The following is an 18,414-nucleotide window of genomic DNA, read 5'->3' as shown; positions in this document are numbered from 1 at the left end:
GCAACCGAGCCAAGCATTGCATCATAATGCGAGAGGAGCTAATCACATGCGGGCACCGAATGAGTGTGGGGTTGGGCTTGGCGGCGGCCGCTGGCTTCGGGCTAATGTACCTAGCCTACAAGAAAGGATGGGGGAAGAGGGTCTCCAGCAACAAACGTGTGTTTTGCTTGCGTGATCTGGACACCAAATTGTCAACACCACGATGCCACGAAGGTGAGCGATGAAGTTGGATGGGTTATCGATGTCCTGTGCACAACAGGATGATCAAGCCATCAGTGTCCTTTTCAGCAAACTACCCATTTGGTTTATGCTGTTAACCCACATCCCTCCTTTGCCCCCTCCTCATCAAACTACCATAGGTATTGCTTTAGGTGCGCAATGCATAAAAAAGCTTAGGTAGACACAAAAATGTTGGAGTAACTCAGCGGGACAGATAGCATCTCTCGAGAGAAGGAATGGGTGACGTTTCAGGTCGAGACCCTTCTTCAGCTTGCCATTTCTCCTCAAATAGAACACTTCAATCTATGTTTCAACAGTTGTAATCTATATATATATATATATATATATATATATAAAACTAAAACTCATTGTATATGCATATATGCATGTATATAATGCATATATATGTATATTGCATTTTAGTACGCTCCTGAAATACAGCTAAAATGGTACACGATAGCGCGACAGTTTTTGCACCACCTTACAATTGTCCTACGGTTCAAATGGTTATATTAAATGGTTATACTTTGTAAACTTTAAAAATCACCTTTTTAAACTTTAAAAATCCCTTTTCCACCTGCCCTGCCCATCAGCCGTGTTCGACGTCACAATGGGAACCCAAGGCGTCCGCGCCTGTGCAGTTGGGGCCTGTTGATCTGATATTTATGTAAGATGGCCATCGGATCCACACGTGCGCAGAACAAATGGGTCCGCGTCTGCGCAGTTGGGGCCTGTGGATCTAATACTTATGTAAGATGGCCGCTGGATTCGTGCGTGGTTGGGCGAGGGTTGCCATTTTGTGTTCAGCTCTAGCGCGTGCGTAGCTGTGGGAGGGTTGACCTTCCTCCCGTGGTGCAGTGCGAACCCTCCTCCCATGGTGCAGCGCGGCGTCAGAGAGAAGGCAAAAGAAGTAGCCGACAGGCTACTCTCCTGCTGCTGGCTGCTAGGGCGAGGGTGAGTGGCTCCCTCTTCCCTTTCCTTTCTCCCCCTCGCCTGGCCCCGGGGGAGACTCCAAGCAGGAGGAAGATGCAAGGCGCTCTACCTGCCGGGAGGTGTAGTCCCCCAGCGCCCTGGACCATCACCAGACTACAACGACAGACAGACATCTCTTGCAGGGGAGGGGGATGTGGGGGGTCTGATTGATGCTGGGTTGAGGGGGGGAGGAGGGGGGGGAATGTGGGGGAGGGTGTTAGACCAATGCAGAGGAGCTTTGGGCCCAATGGGTCAGCCTTGTTCTAGTCTATTTTTAATATGGACTGGATGGAATATGAGGAACTGATGGGGAAAATCAATCAATTTTGATACCTACATTTCAGCTACGACAAAGATGTGAAATCCCAATATACAAAAGTACTTTGGAAAAGTACAGGTTTGGTTATAATGTTACTAGCAAGTTTAAATCTCCCATTTTAATCAACCACCTTAAATTCCTCTCAGGAGTAATTTCCTACTACAGAATGACAATCACATGATTTTTTTTTAGGTGCAGCATTGTTTTATGGAAAATGGTCTCCTCCTGTAGTGTGGTGACTATTATATTGACCTGCATAATTTTCATTTCTTCAACCACAGTTTGAAGTAGAGGTACAATCAGAGATTGGAATTTTCAACATTGGGTTAGCCAATTCAGCAGGATCTAAGGAACACTTCTGTAAATGATACCCAGCTACAACATTTTTATCAGGCAAATACACGGTTAAGAAGGTTCAGAATGGTGTTGGTGCTCTTGTATATCATGTTGTAAATCAGTTAGGATTGACAATCCAATGGGTATAAAGTAGTGGCTCAGTAGCTAGCATGGGATTTAGTTTCTGCCAGTGATAATCAGAGTTCTTTACCTCCAGCCTGAATAAAATAATACTTCGAATACTGGATGAGTACAACAGATTTATTCCACAGTGGGGTTCTTCCCTTTAGGATCACCAGATACAATGCTAGTGTCTGAAAAGATCTCAACTGGGGAGAGGGAAAGAGCAGCTTATTGCAAGATTGATAACTTTTTATACAGAAAGGAAAAGTGGCGTTACATAGCAATCAACAACCAATTACAATCTAAATACAATTCACATGGTTCCAGAGAAAACAAAACCATTAATACAGGTAACATGCTTTTGGGGAAATGCATCAAATCACCTGGAGTGGATACAAAACTTTTCCTACTTTCACACACACCCATATAAGGAGTTGTTATTGTGGAATTAGGACAACGTTATCTATCCTCCCGCAGCTGCGTGGCCTTGCTTCTAATCAATACACAAGCTAACACTATAAAACAAGGGAGTCATTTAAGAATAAAGAACCCCTTTAGCGCCTGTCTACTCTCTATCACTCCTAGACGAATAAACATATTTCATCCCAATGATACATATTCTGGAACAAGCATCCATTTTACTGCTTTCTACTTGAAAATAAGCATTCATTTTATATTAGCTGAAACAACAACAAAAGTAACCATCTTCAACCATCTACCACAAAATATCAATATCTCTAATTAACTATACCAGCTAATAGCATAGATTATCACCAGTACTCTCATGAACTTGAGCCCTGATCCAATGTTACAATGAGTGATGAGTGGATATGATAATCTTCCTTCATTTGACGATGTTCGATTTGAAGAGAAATGCTGTTAATTTAGTAAGATTCTTCTCCTTCCCCCATAAAACTGCAAACTGGTGAAAGGCCTTTTTTGTTAGGTTGCTTAGGTGGTAAGTGGTTTGTTTGTTGTCTGTCAGAACATCTATGCATGAAGTGGATTTGGCCCAAAGTAAACATACTAACTGGAGGGATTCTGATATCCTCTCCATCCAGTTCTCATTTTAGTTACACAAATCACTGATAATTGGCTACGGGTCTCGACCCGAAACGTCACCCACTCCTTCTCTCCTGAGATGCTGCCTGACCTGCTGAGTTACTCCAGCATTTTGTAAGATAATTGGCTAGATAATTTCAGATGAGCAATTCCATTAGCAGAAAAGCAATGTAGGATTTGAATGCGGCATACACTTGCAAGACAGTGAAAGGGGAAGATCCATTCATCCCCATTCATAGACACATTCTGCTCAGCAGACTTTATACCATAGGCATTTGTTTTGTTGTCCTAGCTTCAAAATGAAAGGTGGATGTCATGCACTGACTTGTTTTATGCACTGAGCAAGTCTTTTGTGTCACTGTTCAGACAGAATTCATTATTGATGATCTTTTTGATTACTGTATCGGGATCAGCTTTTGAAAAACAACAGATGTGAACAACAAATTACTGACTGTCAGGAGGAAATTTTCCATCAATTGGCCAGTTCTACTCAGCAGTTTCTTGCAGATTATTAATAATTAGTCATGGACAAGTGATGACTAGATGCAAATTATGCAATATGGCTAACAAACCTAAGTGACTGTGTTTTAACCCTTCGGATTTGCTCCGTGATTGTAACATTTCAGTAACTTACAATTCCATGCGCATGACTGATGAGAAAAGCAATTGAGCCTGTTATACTTTTGTTGAAAGATATGCAAGTAAATGAGCATGGTCTTTTCTAAGGTATCACAAAATGCTGGAGTAACTCAGCAGGTCAGGCAGCATCTAGGAGAGAAGGAATGGGTGACGTTTCAGGTCAAGACCCTTCTTCAGACTGATGTCAGGGGGGGGCGGGACAGAGAAAGGATATAGGTGGAGACAGGAAGACAGTGGGAGAACTGGGAAAGGGGAGGGGAAGAGAGGGACAGAGGAGCTATCTAAAGTTAGAGAAGTCAATGTTCATACCGCTGGGCTGTAAGCTGCCCAAGTGAAATATGAGGTGCTGTTCCTCCAATTTCCGGTGGGTCTCACTATAACACTGGAGGAGGCCCATGACAGAAAGGTCTGACTGGGAGGGGGGTTTGAAGTGCTCAGCCACTGGGAGATCAGGTTGGTTAAGGCGGACTGAGCGAAGGTGTTGAGCGAAACGATCGCCGAGCCTGCGTTTGGTCTCGCCGATGTAGAGAAGTTGACATCTGGAACAGCGGATACAATAGATGAGGTTGGAGGAGGTGCAGGTGAACCTCTGTCTCACCTGGAAAGACTATGGGTCTTTGGATGGAGTCGGGGTGGGAGGTAAAGGGACAGGTGTTGCATTTTCTGTGGTTGCAGGGGAAAGTGCCTGGGGAAGGGGTGTTTGGGTAGGAAGGGACGAGTGGACCAGGGAGTTACGGAGGGAACGGTCTCTGCGGGACGCAGAAAGGGGAGGAGATGGGAAGATGGTCTTTTCTAAGGCTTGTTTACATTGAGCAAAGCCATTCCATATAAAGATAGACACAAAATGTTGGAGTAACTCAGTGGGACAGGCAACATCTCTGGAGAGAAGGAATGGGTGACGTTTCGGGTCGAGACCCTTCAATCTGAAATGTCACCCATTCTCTCCAGAGATGCTGCCTGTCCCACTGAGTTACTCCAACATTTTGTGTCTATCTTCGATGTAAACCAGCATCTGCAGTTCTTTCCTACACATTCCATATGAATATGTCACATCTACGATTGCAATCTGTTCACGTCCAATTAGGAAGTAAGGTGGGGGGTGTTCCTCAAAGATGGCAAAGCAGCCAGTGAGTAGCAGATGCATCTACCTTCAGCCAAAAATGTCAACTGGGTTATTGTCCTTGGCTGGCTTCTTTTATCTCACAAACTTAGAGAATTGGATTCACGCCAAATCATAACTCAAAACAATTGAGATTAAATGATCTAGAAAAGGCAATCAATGTTGATAACTCCTGACTATAGTGTGAATGATGTTGCAATTTATTGTTGTACTCTGTCTTTGCTCTTTATTATATCTACAGCTCTGGAGTTTACCTGACCATATGGATTATAGCTTGTCTCAGGACAATCCATTCCAGGCAATTATTGCCCCAGCTGTCCATGTTGCATTTTGGCCCAACCGTTCACTTACAGAACTTGGCACAACTTTGATTTGAACAAAATAATTGAATTCCCAAACAAATTGAAAGTAGTTGTTCTTGACTTCAAGGCAATAATCATATATAAAATAAGAAGTCCAATTATTATTCTTTTTTAATCTGGGTATCCCAATAAACCAACATTTATTGCGCATTCTTAACTGCTCTTTGGAAGGTGGTAATGAGTCAGTACCTTGAACCCCTGTAGATATTTTTATTGAGGGTGTTTTCATTAATGTTTGTTTCAGGATTTGGACCCGGCAACAATGAAGGAGTAGCATATATTTTCAAACTAGGATGGTATGTGACTTTAAGGAGAACAGACATTGGTGGTATTCCTTTGTTTCATTAGTCAGGGATTTGAGTACACACGGATTTGAGTATACATCAGTGAAAATATCAGGAGTGGTGGTGGCATTTAAGAGACTTCTGGATAGGCACATGCATATACTGGGAATGGAGGGATATGGATCACGTACGGTCAGAGGAGATTAGTTTAACTTGACATGTTCGGCATGGAAATTGTGGGCCATAGGGCTTGTTCCTGTGCTATACCGTTCTACGTTATACATCTGTTCCCCATGTCCTTCTGGTTGTACAGGCCTAAGATTGGGAGGTGCTATCCGAATAGCTTGGACAAATAACAACAGTGCATTTTTTTGCATGGTACAAACTGTAACTGGTTCAACTTAATGAAAGGAATGAACACTTTGTGCACTGGATAGCAGAGTGATCTTTGTCCTGTATTGGAACGTTTTAATTTTCCTCAGTGCTATTGAAATTGCACTCATCCAGACACCAGGAGAATTTTTGTCACACTTTTGACATGCCTTATGGTTAAAGGAAACTTCTTGGAGCATTCAGTAGGGATGTTGCTTGTTATAAGATTCCCTCCTCTGATCTCCATAAATTGCCATGGTATTTGTGTTTGAATGTTCAGTCATTGATCATGCACAGAAACAAGCCTTACCTTGCTAATCCCTTTGAATGCCAAGAGCAGGTGGCTGGACTCATTCTTGTTGAGGATAATTTTGGTTGGTACTTATCTGACACAAATGCTACTTCCCTCTTATCAGCTCATGTTTGGAGGTTGGCTGGATTTTACTTCATGCAAACATAGATTGCTTCATTTGCTGTGGAGATGCGACTGTAATTGACATTGGAGTTGAACATCCTTCCATCACAAAGTCAAAAGTGGAGAAAATCATTCATTATACAGTTGAAGGAGATTGAGCCCAGGACACTACACTGAAGAACCCCTGCAACAGTGCCTTGGTATTGATTGACCTGGGCTTTTCAATACTACATGCTGACGAGTGTTGGCCTAATATCAAGAGCAAGTTTTCCATGGGAAGATAATTATGTTCGATGGAGAACAATAGTCCTGGAACTCCCTTTCCAACTGCTTTGGGAGTACCTCATCAAAAATTGTAAGATATCAACACATTACCACTTCCTCAAAAGCAGTCAGGGATAGGAGTTAACTACTTATTTTATCCACAGCATCCACATGCCAATAAATAGGAAAACATGGTATCTTTCTAATTATTGGCCCAGATGCAATCACTGGCAAACCAAAATCAGAAATGTGCTAGGATCAAACCTGCACATAGTCCTTTATGTGGGGTCTTCTGAAATAATTGTAGCAGGAATTTTAAATTTTATAATGAAAGCCCATTTCAATAAAGAAAAATATTTACAACAAGGGGTGAGAACTGCTCTTAGGAAATTATGTCTACGCATAAAAGCATGGGCACCTGAGATTTTTTAAATATATGAAAATCACAGTCATACTTAATGGATAGGTAAGTCATTTCAAATCTTTTGTTATGAAGTGAAATCCATATCTTAATTTAGACTTTATTTTAGACTTTAGAGATACAGCTTGGAGACAGGTCCTTTGGCCCACTGAGTCCGTGCTGACCAGCAACCTCCCCATACACTACCACTATCGTACACATTATGGATAATTTACAATTTTATGGAAGCCAATTAACCTACAAACTGTATGTCTTTGTAGTGAAACTGGAGTGCCCGGAGAAAACCCACTCAATCACAAAGAGAACGTATAAACTCCGTACAAACAGCACCCGTAGTCTGGATCGAACCTGGGTCTCTGGTGCTGTAAGGCAACAAATCTACCACTGTGGCACTGTCCCATCCGTTTCTTCTTAAATTTAATTGGTCAAAAGATTAATGTCACATTTACCATTATTCAACCATTTACTTTTTCTTTGTTCAGTAAAGAAGGCAAATCGATCAAAAGCAGCAGATAATAACAGCAAGTATGAAACACTGAAAGCACAGCAACTTGAAATATGGGAGCAGTTAGATGTTATACTTCAATGTGTGAAAGAATTAAAAGAAGAGATGATTGAACTTCGGGAGTGCCTGCATGGGATGTCAGATCAGATTGTCGAAGATGTCAGGTAATCTTTTTTGTTTTTGTTTTATAATTTTCCCTGGATTATAACAATCTTATAGTTTACATGAGAAATCTTATGGTGGATACATTTTACTCAATGGTTTGAGTTGTAGGTAATTCAGAAATTTTGTATTTAAGTTGAAGTAATGTAAAATATGAATGTAAATAAGTTAAGTTACCATAATAAAAGAATACATTCTACATTGTTCTTTAACGTTTTGAAGAATGAACAAATAAACATATTGTTTCACCTTAGGTTTTGAATCGAGGTAGTACTATTTAATAGCTTTCTGGTGTAAGAATCTTTCAAGAAAACTAATTTTTGAAAGATAATAAAATTTTACATTGTTTGAAAGTGATTTGTATTACCTTAAAGAATAAAATACTCACAGGAACACTGATGCAACTGCACATAATATTAAATAGACTTTTAAGTATAAGGAAAATTTGACTAGTTTTGATTGAAAGTATAGCAGTTAAGGAAATTGGAATGTGAGAGTAAAATAACATGGTATATGTTATACAAAATCTTCAATTTTTAAGTAAAAAGCATGAATTAGGAAGAGTAAATGTAGGTCCTTTATAAGCAATGACATGTGAAAAATAATGGAGCATAAGAAAATGATAGAGACCCGAGTAAACAAATACTTGTACCTCAAAATAAACTGATGGAAGAATTTAGGGTGCCGAGCAGTATCTTTGGGGGCAAAGAAATGGTTGACATTTTGGATCTAGGCCATGCATCAGTTCTTGGAGTGCAGACAAGATAGCCAGTATATAGAAATGAGAGGGTGATGTGAGACATCTGGTAGACAATAAGTGAATAAATCCCTGCTCCCTGCACCAGCCCTCAGCCATACATTCATATCCCCTATCTCCCTCTTCCTGCCCTCCAGAGATAACCACCCTAGAAGTCCTGCTCGTCTTCTTCCTCAATCTTTAAACTCACGTTGCAGAACCTCCTTCCTCTTACTCCCGACGTCCTTTGTGCCCATGTGCACAACTACTTCTGGCTGTTCACCTTCCCTCTCGAGGATGTTCTGAAGTCGGTCAGTGACATCTTTAATCCTGGCACCAGGGAGGCAACAGACCATCCTCGAGTCTCGCCTGCTACCACAAAATCTCCTGTCCGCACCTCGGACAATGGAATCACCCACCACTATGGCTCTGCCCGACGTCTGTCTCACCGGTCAAGTCTCATCATTGGTATTGGAGCCACCGACCTGTCCGCCATTTGGACTGGAAGCATCTTGTGCCCCGACAGCTCTATTTGCCCTTTCGACCACTCCGGCATCCTGTGGGTGGTGAATACTGTGGAATTACTATTTAATGTTAAAATGCTGACAATTTTTTATTAACCTTTGTGATAAAGTGGGGCCATTATCGGAACTAATAACAGTAGGTAGCCCAAAGCGAGGTATAATCTCTTTCAAAATAAGCGCTACCGTAGTTTCAGCTGTCGCACTTTGCAGTTGGCAAAGCTTCAACCCACTGGCTAAACAAGTCTACAATTCCGAAACAATACTTATAACGATGCGCCCGTGGTAACTTTATAAAATCTATCTGTATTCACTCAAAGAGTCGGCCTGGCATTGGTGTCTCCCTTGTTCCAGAAGAGGTAAGAAATCCTCAATGTTGCCAGAGTGCACCAAAATTGTGGACGACTCCAAAAGCATAGTGGGAGTCAGTATATATGTTCAAGGATTTATCCTTGCCTCGAATACACGCTCGAGTAACTGCACATAAATATCTCACTGATGGATTCAATTACTGCTCCTTCCTCTTCTGCCTCAGCCCTCTCCCTTTCTTCTTAATCTCCTTCGGTTTCTAAGTCACTATCAGTCTCATCTTCTGCGGGGTGCCCTTTCCTGTGGGGGTGCTGTAACCCCCCAATGGGATCTTAGTGGGGGAGTTCCTGCTCCTAGGGGCTGGTGGCCAGGGGCATATGGGGGAGGTAGCATACACCATTCCCGAATTTGTTCCTCATCTCCCTCTTTTATAAACAGGGTCGCCATGCCAGATAAGGGGTCCCCAGGGTTATTTTGTTTAGGTGTCCCTTTTTGCATTACCATTGTTTACTATTCTGTTGGCGAACCGCATTTTTTTCTTAAATCTTTTTTGCCTGCTCATCATGCCATTGGCACTCCGCCTGTTATACATCCCAACCTTTCAGCATGCCTTCCTTTGTACGTAACACTATCCATCTATGGCTAGCATTATCCATCCATCTCTTATGCCGAGTCGCATCCCACTTCTTCTGCACCTCATCTTTCCATTCCTTAATTATTTTCTTCCATTTCTTGCCTACCTATCTTTCCCATAGTAGCTTCTCCGTCTGCTTAATACTTTCTACATTCCATGTTCCCCCCACTGGCCAAGCTTCGTCTCCTAGTCTTGGTCAATGAAGCTGACAACTGTCTGTAATCTTTACTTTTTTCTGGGTCTAAGTAACACATGTGCTGTATAGGAACTCCACCATCACTCTTATCCATGGTCTGTCCCATTTTCAGCCCTCTTTATTACCACTAATTTACACAGACCCCACTTTCCACGGATCTCTCCTGGAAACTAGTTTGACAGTCTGAACTGCTCAATTCACAAAATTTATTACTACTAATCCAGAAAATTAATTTAATTGGAAAAAAATTATATTTGTTTCACAAGTCCACTGCTTGCACAATTCCATTTTTTTTGGTCATTTCTTTCTTCATTATCGATTACAACTTATTCCCCAGCACTACTGTTAGGGTCTAAGAGATTGACAGTTCCCTACTTCTCCCCCCCCCCCCTTACGTCAAGTTTGCTATCCTCGAATTCCATAGGGATAATTGCAGATTCTATGGAACTTTGTCTGTTAATAACCAGAGCATCTACTATCTGTCAAATCTGTCTTTCAAAACCCTAAGATATAAATTATTAAATCCATGGAATTTAAGCTTTGAAGCTCAGCAAGTTCACTACTATTTTCTGACTAATACTTAGTTCCTTCAGTTCCTTCTCCTTGCTAGAACATTCATTATCCTCGTTCATTATTCAGCTTTTTAATAAATCAATCGAAAGGAAGTGCATAATTAGGTATATAATTCAATTAAAACATTTTTTGAAAAATTCTCAATCTATGCTTTCAAGAGTTAAGTCAGGTGAAGGATTCTGCTGGCTTCTGGTTTGTGCAGCTGCATTTTTCACATATTGCCAGCAATAGGCTCCCTTGAGTTTTGAACTGGAGATTTGATCCAGATTGTGGAAACTAACAGAAAGCAATTTGGGATCTGCCTGGAAACGGTAGGGGAAGAATGTTACAAACAGTGTTATGCTCTGTATCTTGGGGATAACATTTTCCTTTCACTTGTATGACATTGATGGGCAAATTGTAATCCAAGTGCACTAAAATCCGTTTCTGATTGCTGAGTACAGCCACTGCTGTCAAAAGAGTTGCCAAGATTTTTCTGTCCTCAAAACTGATTGTGGTGGAGTACCAATAAGAATATATGAATGTTTACATTTTTAAAGTCCAATTGCCTGGTCCCGCACCTTTCTGTCAGCATATCCCCACCTCTTCTTTTCCTAATGCTACATCCAGTGCCTAGTTCATTTTCAGTGCCTAACTAGGTTAGTTTGATAAATCTTAAATTGAACTGGTTTCATTGTCGAATGTATAAGATGCATTTAACCGACTGCTGATGTCAGCCATTTTTGTAATGGTTACTGAGGTATATTCTGTGCCTTGACCTATATCCAGAACATTTTTATAGGGTTTTATAGCATTAACCTGTTTATCTATTTCAAACCATAGAAATTGGCAATATTCAAACAGGAAAATTAAGAATGCTGCTTGGTGTTTTAAATCTCTGGTCCCAATATCACAATGTTTTGTAATCTCAACGTGTAAGTGGGAATAGGAATAATACATGACCTCTATCTATGTAATGTTTGATAGAAATGTGCTTGGTGCGTTTAGACACTCAGATAGTTCTAACATGAAATACCAAATAATTTGCAATTCAAAATAAAATGAGGTTGGTGAGTGTTATGCAGTTTAATTTTGTTTGACTACCTTTTCCAGAACTTTAAGCTAGGTTTAAGGAAGAAAGTTAAACACTTCAGTACTATAGTTTAATTAAATGAAAATGACTTCTAACGAAATTCCCATTATGTTCTTGTTCTTAAAGAATGACTGAATTTTCATTTGGGATGTAAGATTCTTGCTGGAATAACAATAAGGTGCTTCCTTTCTTGTTCTATGTAGGATCTCATTACCCGTATGTAGGATCTTAATGTGGAAAATGAAATTATGTACTAAGTTAAGTTGTGTTTAACAAAGGTCAAATTTAGAACAAAACGATAAAGTCGCAGGGAAGAAGAAAAAAGGACCTCGGAGAGAAAGAAGTAATTCTGTTGAATCAAACTCCATCTATTTCACAGCCAGCACTGGGACTAAGAGCAATGCTGAAACAGAGAGTGAAGGAGGGTGAGTAAAGTTTTACACTGAAATGTGATTAAAGATAGTAATTCAGCATGGAAACAGGCTATTTGGCCCAACTTGCCCATGCCCTACCCAGATGCCCTATCTTCGCTAGTTCCATCTACCCATGCTTGACCCACTTTCCCCCTAAAACTTTCCTATGCATGCACCTGTCCAAATATCTTGTAAATTTTGTTATAGTACCTGCCTCAACTATATGCTCTGGCAGCTCATTCTGTATACCCACTATCCTCTGTGTGGAAGAAAAAGATGCCCTTGTGTTCCTATTAAATCTTTCCCTCTCACCTTAAACCTATGTCCTCTGGTCATTGATTTCCTGACTCTGAGTAAAAGATTCTGTTCATTCACTCTATCTATTCCCTTCATAATTTTATAGATCTCTATATGATCACCCCCCCCCCCCAGTCTACTGCACTCCAAGAAATAAAGTCCAAGCCAGAATAACTTTGCACTATAGCTCAGGCCCTTGAGTCATAGCAACATCCTTGCAAATTGTTTGTGCACTCTTTCCAGCTTAATTACATTCTTCATATAGCAGGGTGACAAAAATTGAATACAACATTCCAAATGCTTCCTCACCACTGTGTTGTACAACTGTAACATAACATTCCAACTTTTACACTTGATGCTCTGACTGATGAAGGTCAATGTACTGAAAGCCTTCTTGACCACTGCCACTTTCGGAGAACTCTATATGTGCACTCCTAGATTCTTCTGCCTTACAACACTTCCTGGGGCCCTGCCATTGATTGAAGGTCTTGCCCTGGTTTGACTTCGCAAAATACAACACCTCATACGTATCTGTATTAAACTCCATTAACCATTCCTCGGCCCACTTTCTCAGCTGATCAAGACTTACCATCCATGTGTCTCGTTAATGAACTGAGAAATACAAAATCACTGACTTATGCCATTGGGTACTCTTAGTCCATGCAACATAAATATTAGAAGTTTTGGATATCAGAAAGTTTACTAACCATTCATAACAATGTGATCATGTGAAATATTAACTTTATTTCTAACAGACTTTGCCTGATTTGCTGAGTATTTCCATCATTTTCTTATGTGATTTGACAAGGTACATATAGAGATGATGTTTCTTCTGCTTGGAATATCTAGAACCAGGGATCACAAACTCAAAATAAGGGGTTGGTCACTCAGGGCAGAGTTAAGAAGGAATTTCGTCACCTAGATGGGAGTGAATCTTTGGAATTCTTTGCCTCAGCAAGCTGTGGAAAGTTAGTTGTTAAATATTTTCAAGGCAAAATCAGTAGATTTCTGGATGTTAATGAAACAGAGGGACATGAGATTAGTATTGGAAAGTTCTTGGAAAGAGATGAAGGAGCTGAGGATAGGGTAATGAGGAAAGAGTGAGCGAAACATGGAGATAATACAATAGTTCAATAGTGAAAACATTAATTTCTGGTACCTAATAGTAGAAATTATTCTTATGGGAAGAAAAAGTAGAGGATGGAAATTGAAAGAGCTTGAAATTAGTTACTACATAGCACATGTGGATATTGAGATAGTGTGACAAGGGAACAGGTTCAAGGATCTGACTAGTAGAACAGAAAAAGGCTCACTCGTCCATTTAGTTACAAATCAGATTTATTGGCAAGAGAGAGACCAAAAACAATACTTCTTGGTCTGCGCTGAGACCGTTTTACAGCAGCACACCTCCCTCTCTTTGCCTCTGTCCGCAGTGCTGATCGCGACCCAGCCCATTGGTGAATCACTCTCGTAAAAGAACTAACTCATGGCATACCTTTATACAGGCAGAAATCAGCCGTTGAAATAACTGCCGTTAAGTCCTGGCCAATAGCGCTGCTTCCAAAGTCAAACTGCAACCAATGGCAGGGGCCTGCATCGGAGCGAGGCCCTTCCTCCCCAAACACCCCCCCCCCCCCCCGGAAACAATGCACTAGCTGCCGCAGACTTGGCTCGCGAGGTAATACACATAGTGCTATCAGCCGTAGACTTGGCATGCGAGGTAATACACACGGCGCTACCGGCTGCAGACTTGGCGTGCAAGGTAATACACACCGTGCTATCGGCCGCAGACTTGGCGCATGAGGTAATACACACGGCACTACCGGCCGCAGACTTGGTGCATGAGGTAATATACACGGCGCTACTGGCCGCAGACTTGGCGCCCGAAGTATTACACGCAGTGCTACCAGCCGCAGACTTGGTGCATGAGGTAATACACACGGCGCTACTGGCCGCAGACTTGGCGCCCCAAGTAATACACGCAGCGCTACCAGCCGCAGACTTGGCGCATGATGTAATTCACACGGCGCTACGGGCTGAAGACTTGGCGCATGAGGTAATACATACGCAACTACTGGCCGCAGACTTGGTGCATGAGGTAATACACACTGCGTGACCGGCCACAGACTTGGCATGTAAAGGTTTAAACAAAGCGCTACCGGCTTGGCGCGTGGAGACAAAAAATAAGTGGATATAAACAATGTAGGCAAAAAGGTTTGAGAAAGTGTATTTGAAGTGGCGATGGTGGTGATGGTTGGCAGAGACGGGAAATTACAATGGAAAGATCTTGATTAAGGAAGAAGGCAGGAATCATCATCGGCTTGTATGCATCCATGAAAGTTAATGACCTTTGCTTTAATGGGTACAATACAAAGCTCTAGTGTTGTTCTTTGCTAGAGTCCTGGATGTAATATTGCACCCTTGATTTTTTTACGGACCAAATATATGGTCTTCCTCTTGCTACAGTCATTAGTTTTTGGTATTAGATCTAGATCTAGGCTTGGGTGCACAGGCATTTCAGGCCTTTATGGATCTACTACACCTCTACCTCTTTTTGGTTGCCTTAACTCTGGTCAGATTGTCAAAGAAGCAATATGCACCTGTGATAACTTTTCAGTCATAGTTATAGTGGTAATGCTAGCTACTTGCATCGTTGTAAGAAAGCCCTTGTAAAATTCCATACATTTTCTGCAGCAGAGCAAATTAATTCAGTGTTAAAATCAGCTGTTGGTGGCTACATGCCATTTAATAAGATTATGGCTGATCTGATTGTAAACTCAACACCTTTCATACCCCTTTGTTGGTATTAATTTAACCTGCCTTAAAAAGATAGGAACGTGGTGAAAATAGGTTAGAGGAAAATTTGTGGGGATATGGGATTGTTATGAGAGCCAGCATCAACAAGGAGGCTCCTTTTATATCATTAAGAAATATGGAAACATCTTCTCCATGCCTAGGTTGTTAAGACTGCTCAAGATTGAGCTAATGTGGTGGTATGTTGAAACCTCTGGTTGTGATCCTGAAGTTCAATATCTGGCTAGAGCAGAGATGACTGCTCTTGGCTAATTAAAAAAATTGGTGTATGGAACAATTGGTAGAAGAAACCCAGCCAGTTGTGAACATAGGCCAATGATCTTTGATTGAATCAAATGTTGACATGATCAGTCTCAGCTTTGGCAAGATACTTGGCAAACTTCTCTGCAAGTAACTGTGTCAATATCTACAGGAGATGGAATGCAGAAAATTCGTAGAAAAAATGATTTATGCCACATGGTGGCAGTAAGTTCTCAGGTTGCCGCGCGGTGGCAGAAGGCTCCAGGGCTGCCCAGGAGACCCAGTGACCAGATGAAGAAAGACCCGGCAGGCCACAGCCTGCAGGGAGGAAGTTCTGAAGGCTTGCTCTTAGTTCCAAAGACTGGAGAGCCGAGGAGGGATCTGCTGCTGATGACGGACGTGAGGAGTGGGTCTTCAAGGTCGATTGCAGGAGGTGTGCCCGGGACACAAAAGCGGTCGGGCGAGGAAAGGGACAGGGTGCTGAGCTGGTTGAGGGTGACAGATGAGGCCCTGCAGCAGCCTGGGGCTTACCTGGATCAGAAGCCACAACAGTACATCGAGCATGTTGACTGGACTTTTTGTAAATGGCACCAAAATATGGCGACTCGTGCATGTGTGATCTATGCAAAAAGAATTTCACTGTGCAGTGCACAGGTGACAATAATGCACCACTGATTTCTTGTACTCCAGTTTGAATCAGCTCCGTACTGAGATTCAGTTGAGATTCATATTAAACTTGAGCACTTAATGTCCTGCTTTGATAAATGTGGGTTAGGTCTCCAGTTTGCCAAAAGGTAATAAAACTGACTTTGGATACCTTACAAAGAATCTGCTTTTTGAATGGAAATTGTATTTTTTGTGTGTGATTTTGTTTTTAAACCTATGTCTGATCCACAGTGCTAATGTTACATAGGAATTGGGTAAACTGAAGTATGTTCTGTTTAATTAGTTCCCTTTTATAATTTTAGCTTTGGTTATCATAATCATACTTTATTAGCCAAGTATGTTTTGCAACATATGAGGAATTTGATTTGCCATACAGTCATACCAATCTTCTTCTTCTTAAGCACTTGGCTCCTCTAGGGAGCATAGGCCATTGACAAATGTCCTCCACCTCACTCGGTTGTTGGCGGTTCTTTCGAGATCTTCCCAGTTGAACCCACTCCCAGACATTTCTGCCTGCACACCTCTTCTCCAGCTGTTCCTGGGGCGACCTCTTTTCCTTTTTCCTTGGGGGTTCCATTTCAGGGCTTGCCGGGTGATGTTTGTGGCAGGTTTTCTGAGGGTGTGACCAATCCAACTCCATTTTCTCTTTCGAATTTGTAAGTCAATGGGATCCTGGCTTGTTCTTTTCCACAGGTCCACATTGCTTACTTTGTCTCTCCTCCAGATGTTTAGTATTCTCCTGAGGCAGGTGTTAATGAATGTTTGCAGCCTGTTGTGTGTTTTGTTGTTTTCCATGTCTCTGATCCATACAGCATCACCTGCTTCACATTTGAATTAAATATGCATATTTTGGTGTTGATTGAGATGTATTTTGAACTCCAGATCTTCCTGAGCATGTTAAACACCACCTTATTGATTCTGCTTTTTATGTATGCGTCCACAACACTGCCTAGGTATGTGAGTGTTTCTACCTCCTCCAGGGCAGTGCTGTGCATGAGGATAGGGTTGCTGGTTTTGGAGTGGATCTTCATCACCTGTGTCTTTGCTGTATTGGGTGTAAGACCAAGGAGAGCTTGTAAGAGTCTTCTCCTGCATTTGTATCTGTGTGTGTGAAAGGAGAGTTATGCTGTCTGCAAAGTCAAGGTCATCTAGCTGTTCCCACATTGTCCACTGAATTCCATTCATTTTCCCTTCAGTTATTTCCATCATGATCCAGTCAATTACCAGGAGGAACAGGAATGGTGACAGTAGACATCCCTGCTTGACGCCCATCTTGACACTAAAACTCTGGGAGAGCTGGCCTGCATGCATAACTTGGCATGAGGTTCCATCATACGAGTTCTTGATTAAGTTTATGATCTTGGTGGGAATTCCATAGTGGTCCATTAGGTGCCATAGTGTTGTCCTGTCTAAGCTGTCAAACGCTTTCTCAAAGTCGATGAAATTGATGTACAGGGACGTGTTCCATTCAATAGACTGTTCAATGATGATGCGTAGTGTTGCTATGTGGTCTGTGCATGAGCGATCCTTCCTGAATCCTGCTTGCTGGTCCCGTAGCCTCTCGTCTACAGCTTCCTGAAGATGGTTGAGGATGACCCGGTTGAGAATTTTACTGGGTACAGAAAGTAGGGTGATCCCTCGGTAGTTGTTACATTTTCTTAGATCACCTTTTTTTGGCAGTTTCACAATGTGTCCCTCTGCCCATTCTGTGGGTGTCTTTTCCTCCTCCCAAATTCTCCCAAAGAAGCCGTAGAGCATGTCTGTTGATGAGTCTATATCTACTTTAAGGGCTTCAGGTGGAATATTGTCAGGGCCAGCTGCCTTGCCACTTTTCAGTTGCTTGATTGCAGCCTCTATTTCTGATTTTGTTGGTCTATCACAATTAATATGTAGTGGTATCCTGGTTTTGGGAATATGTGACTGCACTGCCGGTGGTGGCCTGTTTAAGACTTCTTCGAAATGCTCTACCCATCTGTCGAGCTGCTCCTCCAGGGTTGAAAGCAGTTGGCCGTTCTTGTCTGTAATTGGTTTATTACTGTGCAGGTATGTCCCGGACAATTTCCTTGTGATGGTATATAACTCCCTCATGTTCCTCTGAGTCGTCACAATTTCTGCCTCCTTGGCTAGCCTCTCCACTAGTGTTCTCTTGTCCCTCCTGATGTTCTTTCGCACTTCTTTGTGGCATCTGTTGTACTCCTTTTGGGCCAAAGCCTGTTCAGCTCTTGTTCTTGAGTTGTTCACCTTCTCTTTGAACTTTCTCCTCTGTTGGATTGTGTTGAGGGTTTTTGGTGTTATCCACTCCTTGTGCTTTTGGGTCCTTCTCCCTAGGGCCTCCTCACAGGTTGAGCTCCAAGCAGTTTTAGGTGTT

The 18,414-nt window shown here is 41.9% G+C and overlaps 1 protein-coding gene across 1 annotated transcript in view; it reads left to right on the top strand.

The window, feature by feature from the left end:
- LOC144597184 (regulator of microtubule dynamics protein 3-like) overlaps positions 1-18,414 on the top strand; it is a 205,655-nt gene continuing 187,241 nt past the window's right edge. Inside the window, exons 1-3 of the mRNA XM_078406175.1 lie at positions 1-213; positions 7,391-7,577; positions 11,895-12,041. Of these exons, the coding sequence (XP_078262301.1) occupies positions 27-213; positions 7,391-7,577; positions 11,895-12,041 (521 nt within the window). The 5' untranslated portion in view covers positions 1-26. The remainder of the gene's footprint in view (positions 214-7,390; positions 7,578-11,894; positions 12,042-18,414) is intronic.

Source organism: Rhinoraja longicauda, chromosome 10 (assembly GCF_053455715.1).
Source record: "Rhinoraja longicauda isolate Sanriku21f chromosome 10, sRhiLon1.1, whole genome shotgun sequence".
Lineage (NCBI taxonomy): Eukaryota > Metazoa > Chordata > Chondrichthyes > Rajiformes > Arhynchobatidae > Rhinoraja > Rhinoraja longicauda.
This window is presented reverse-complemented; position numbering and strand designations above follow the sequence as displayed.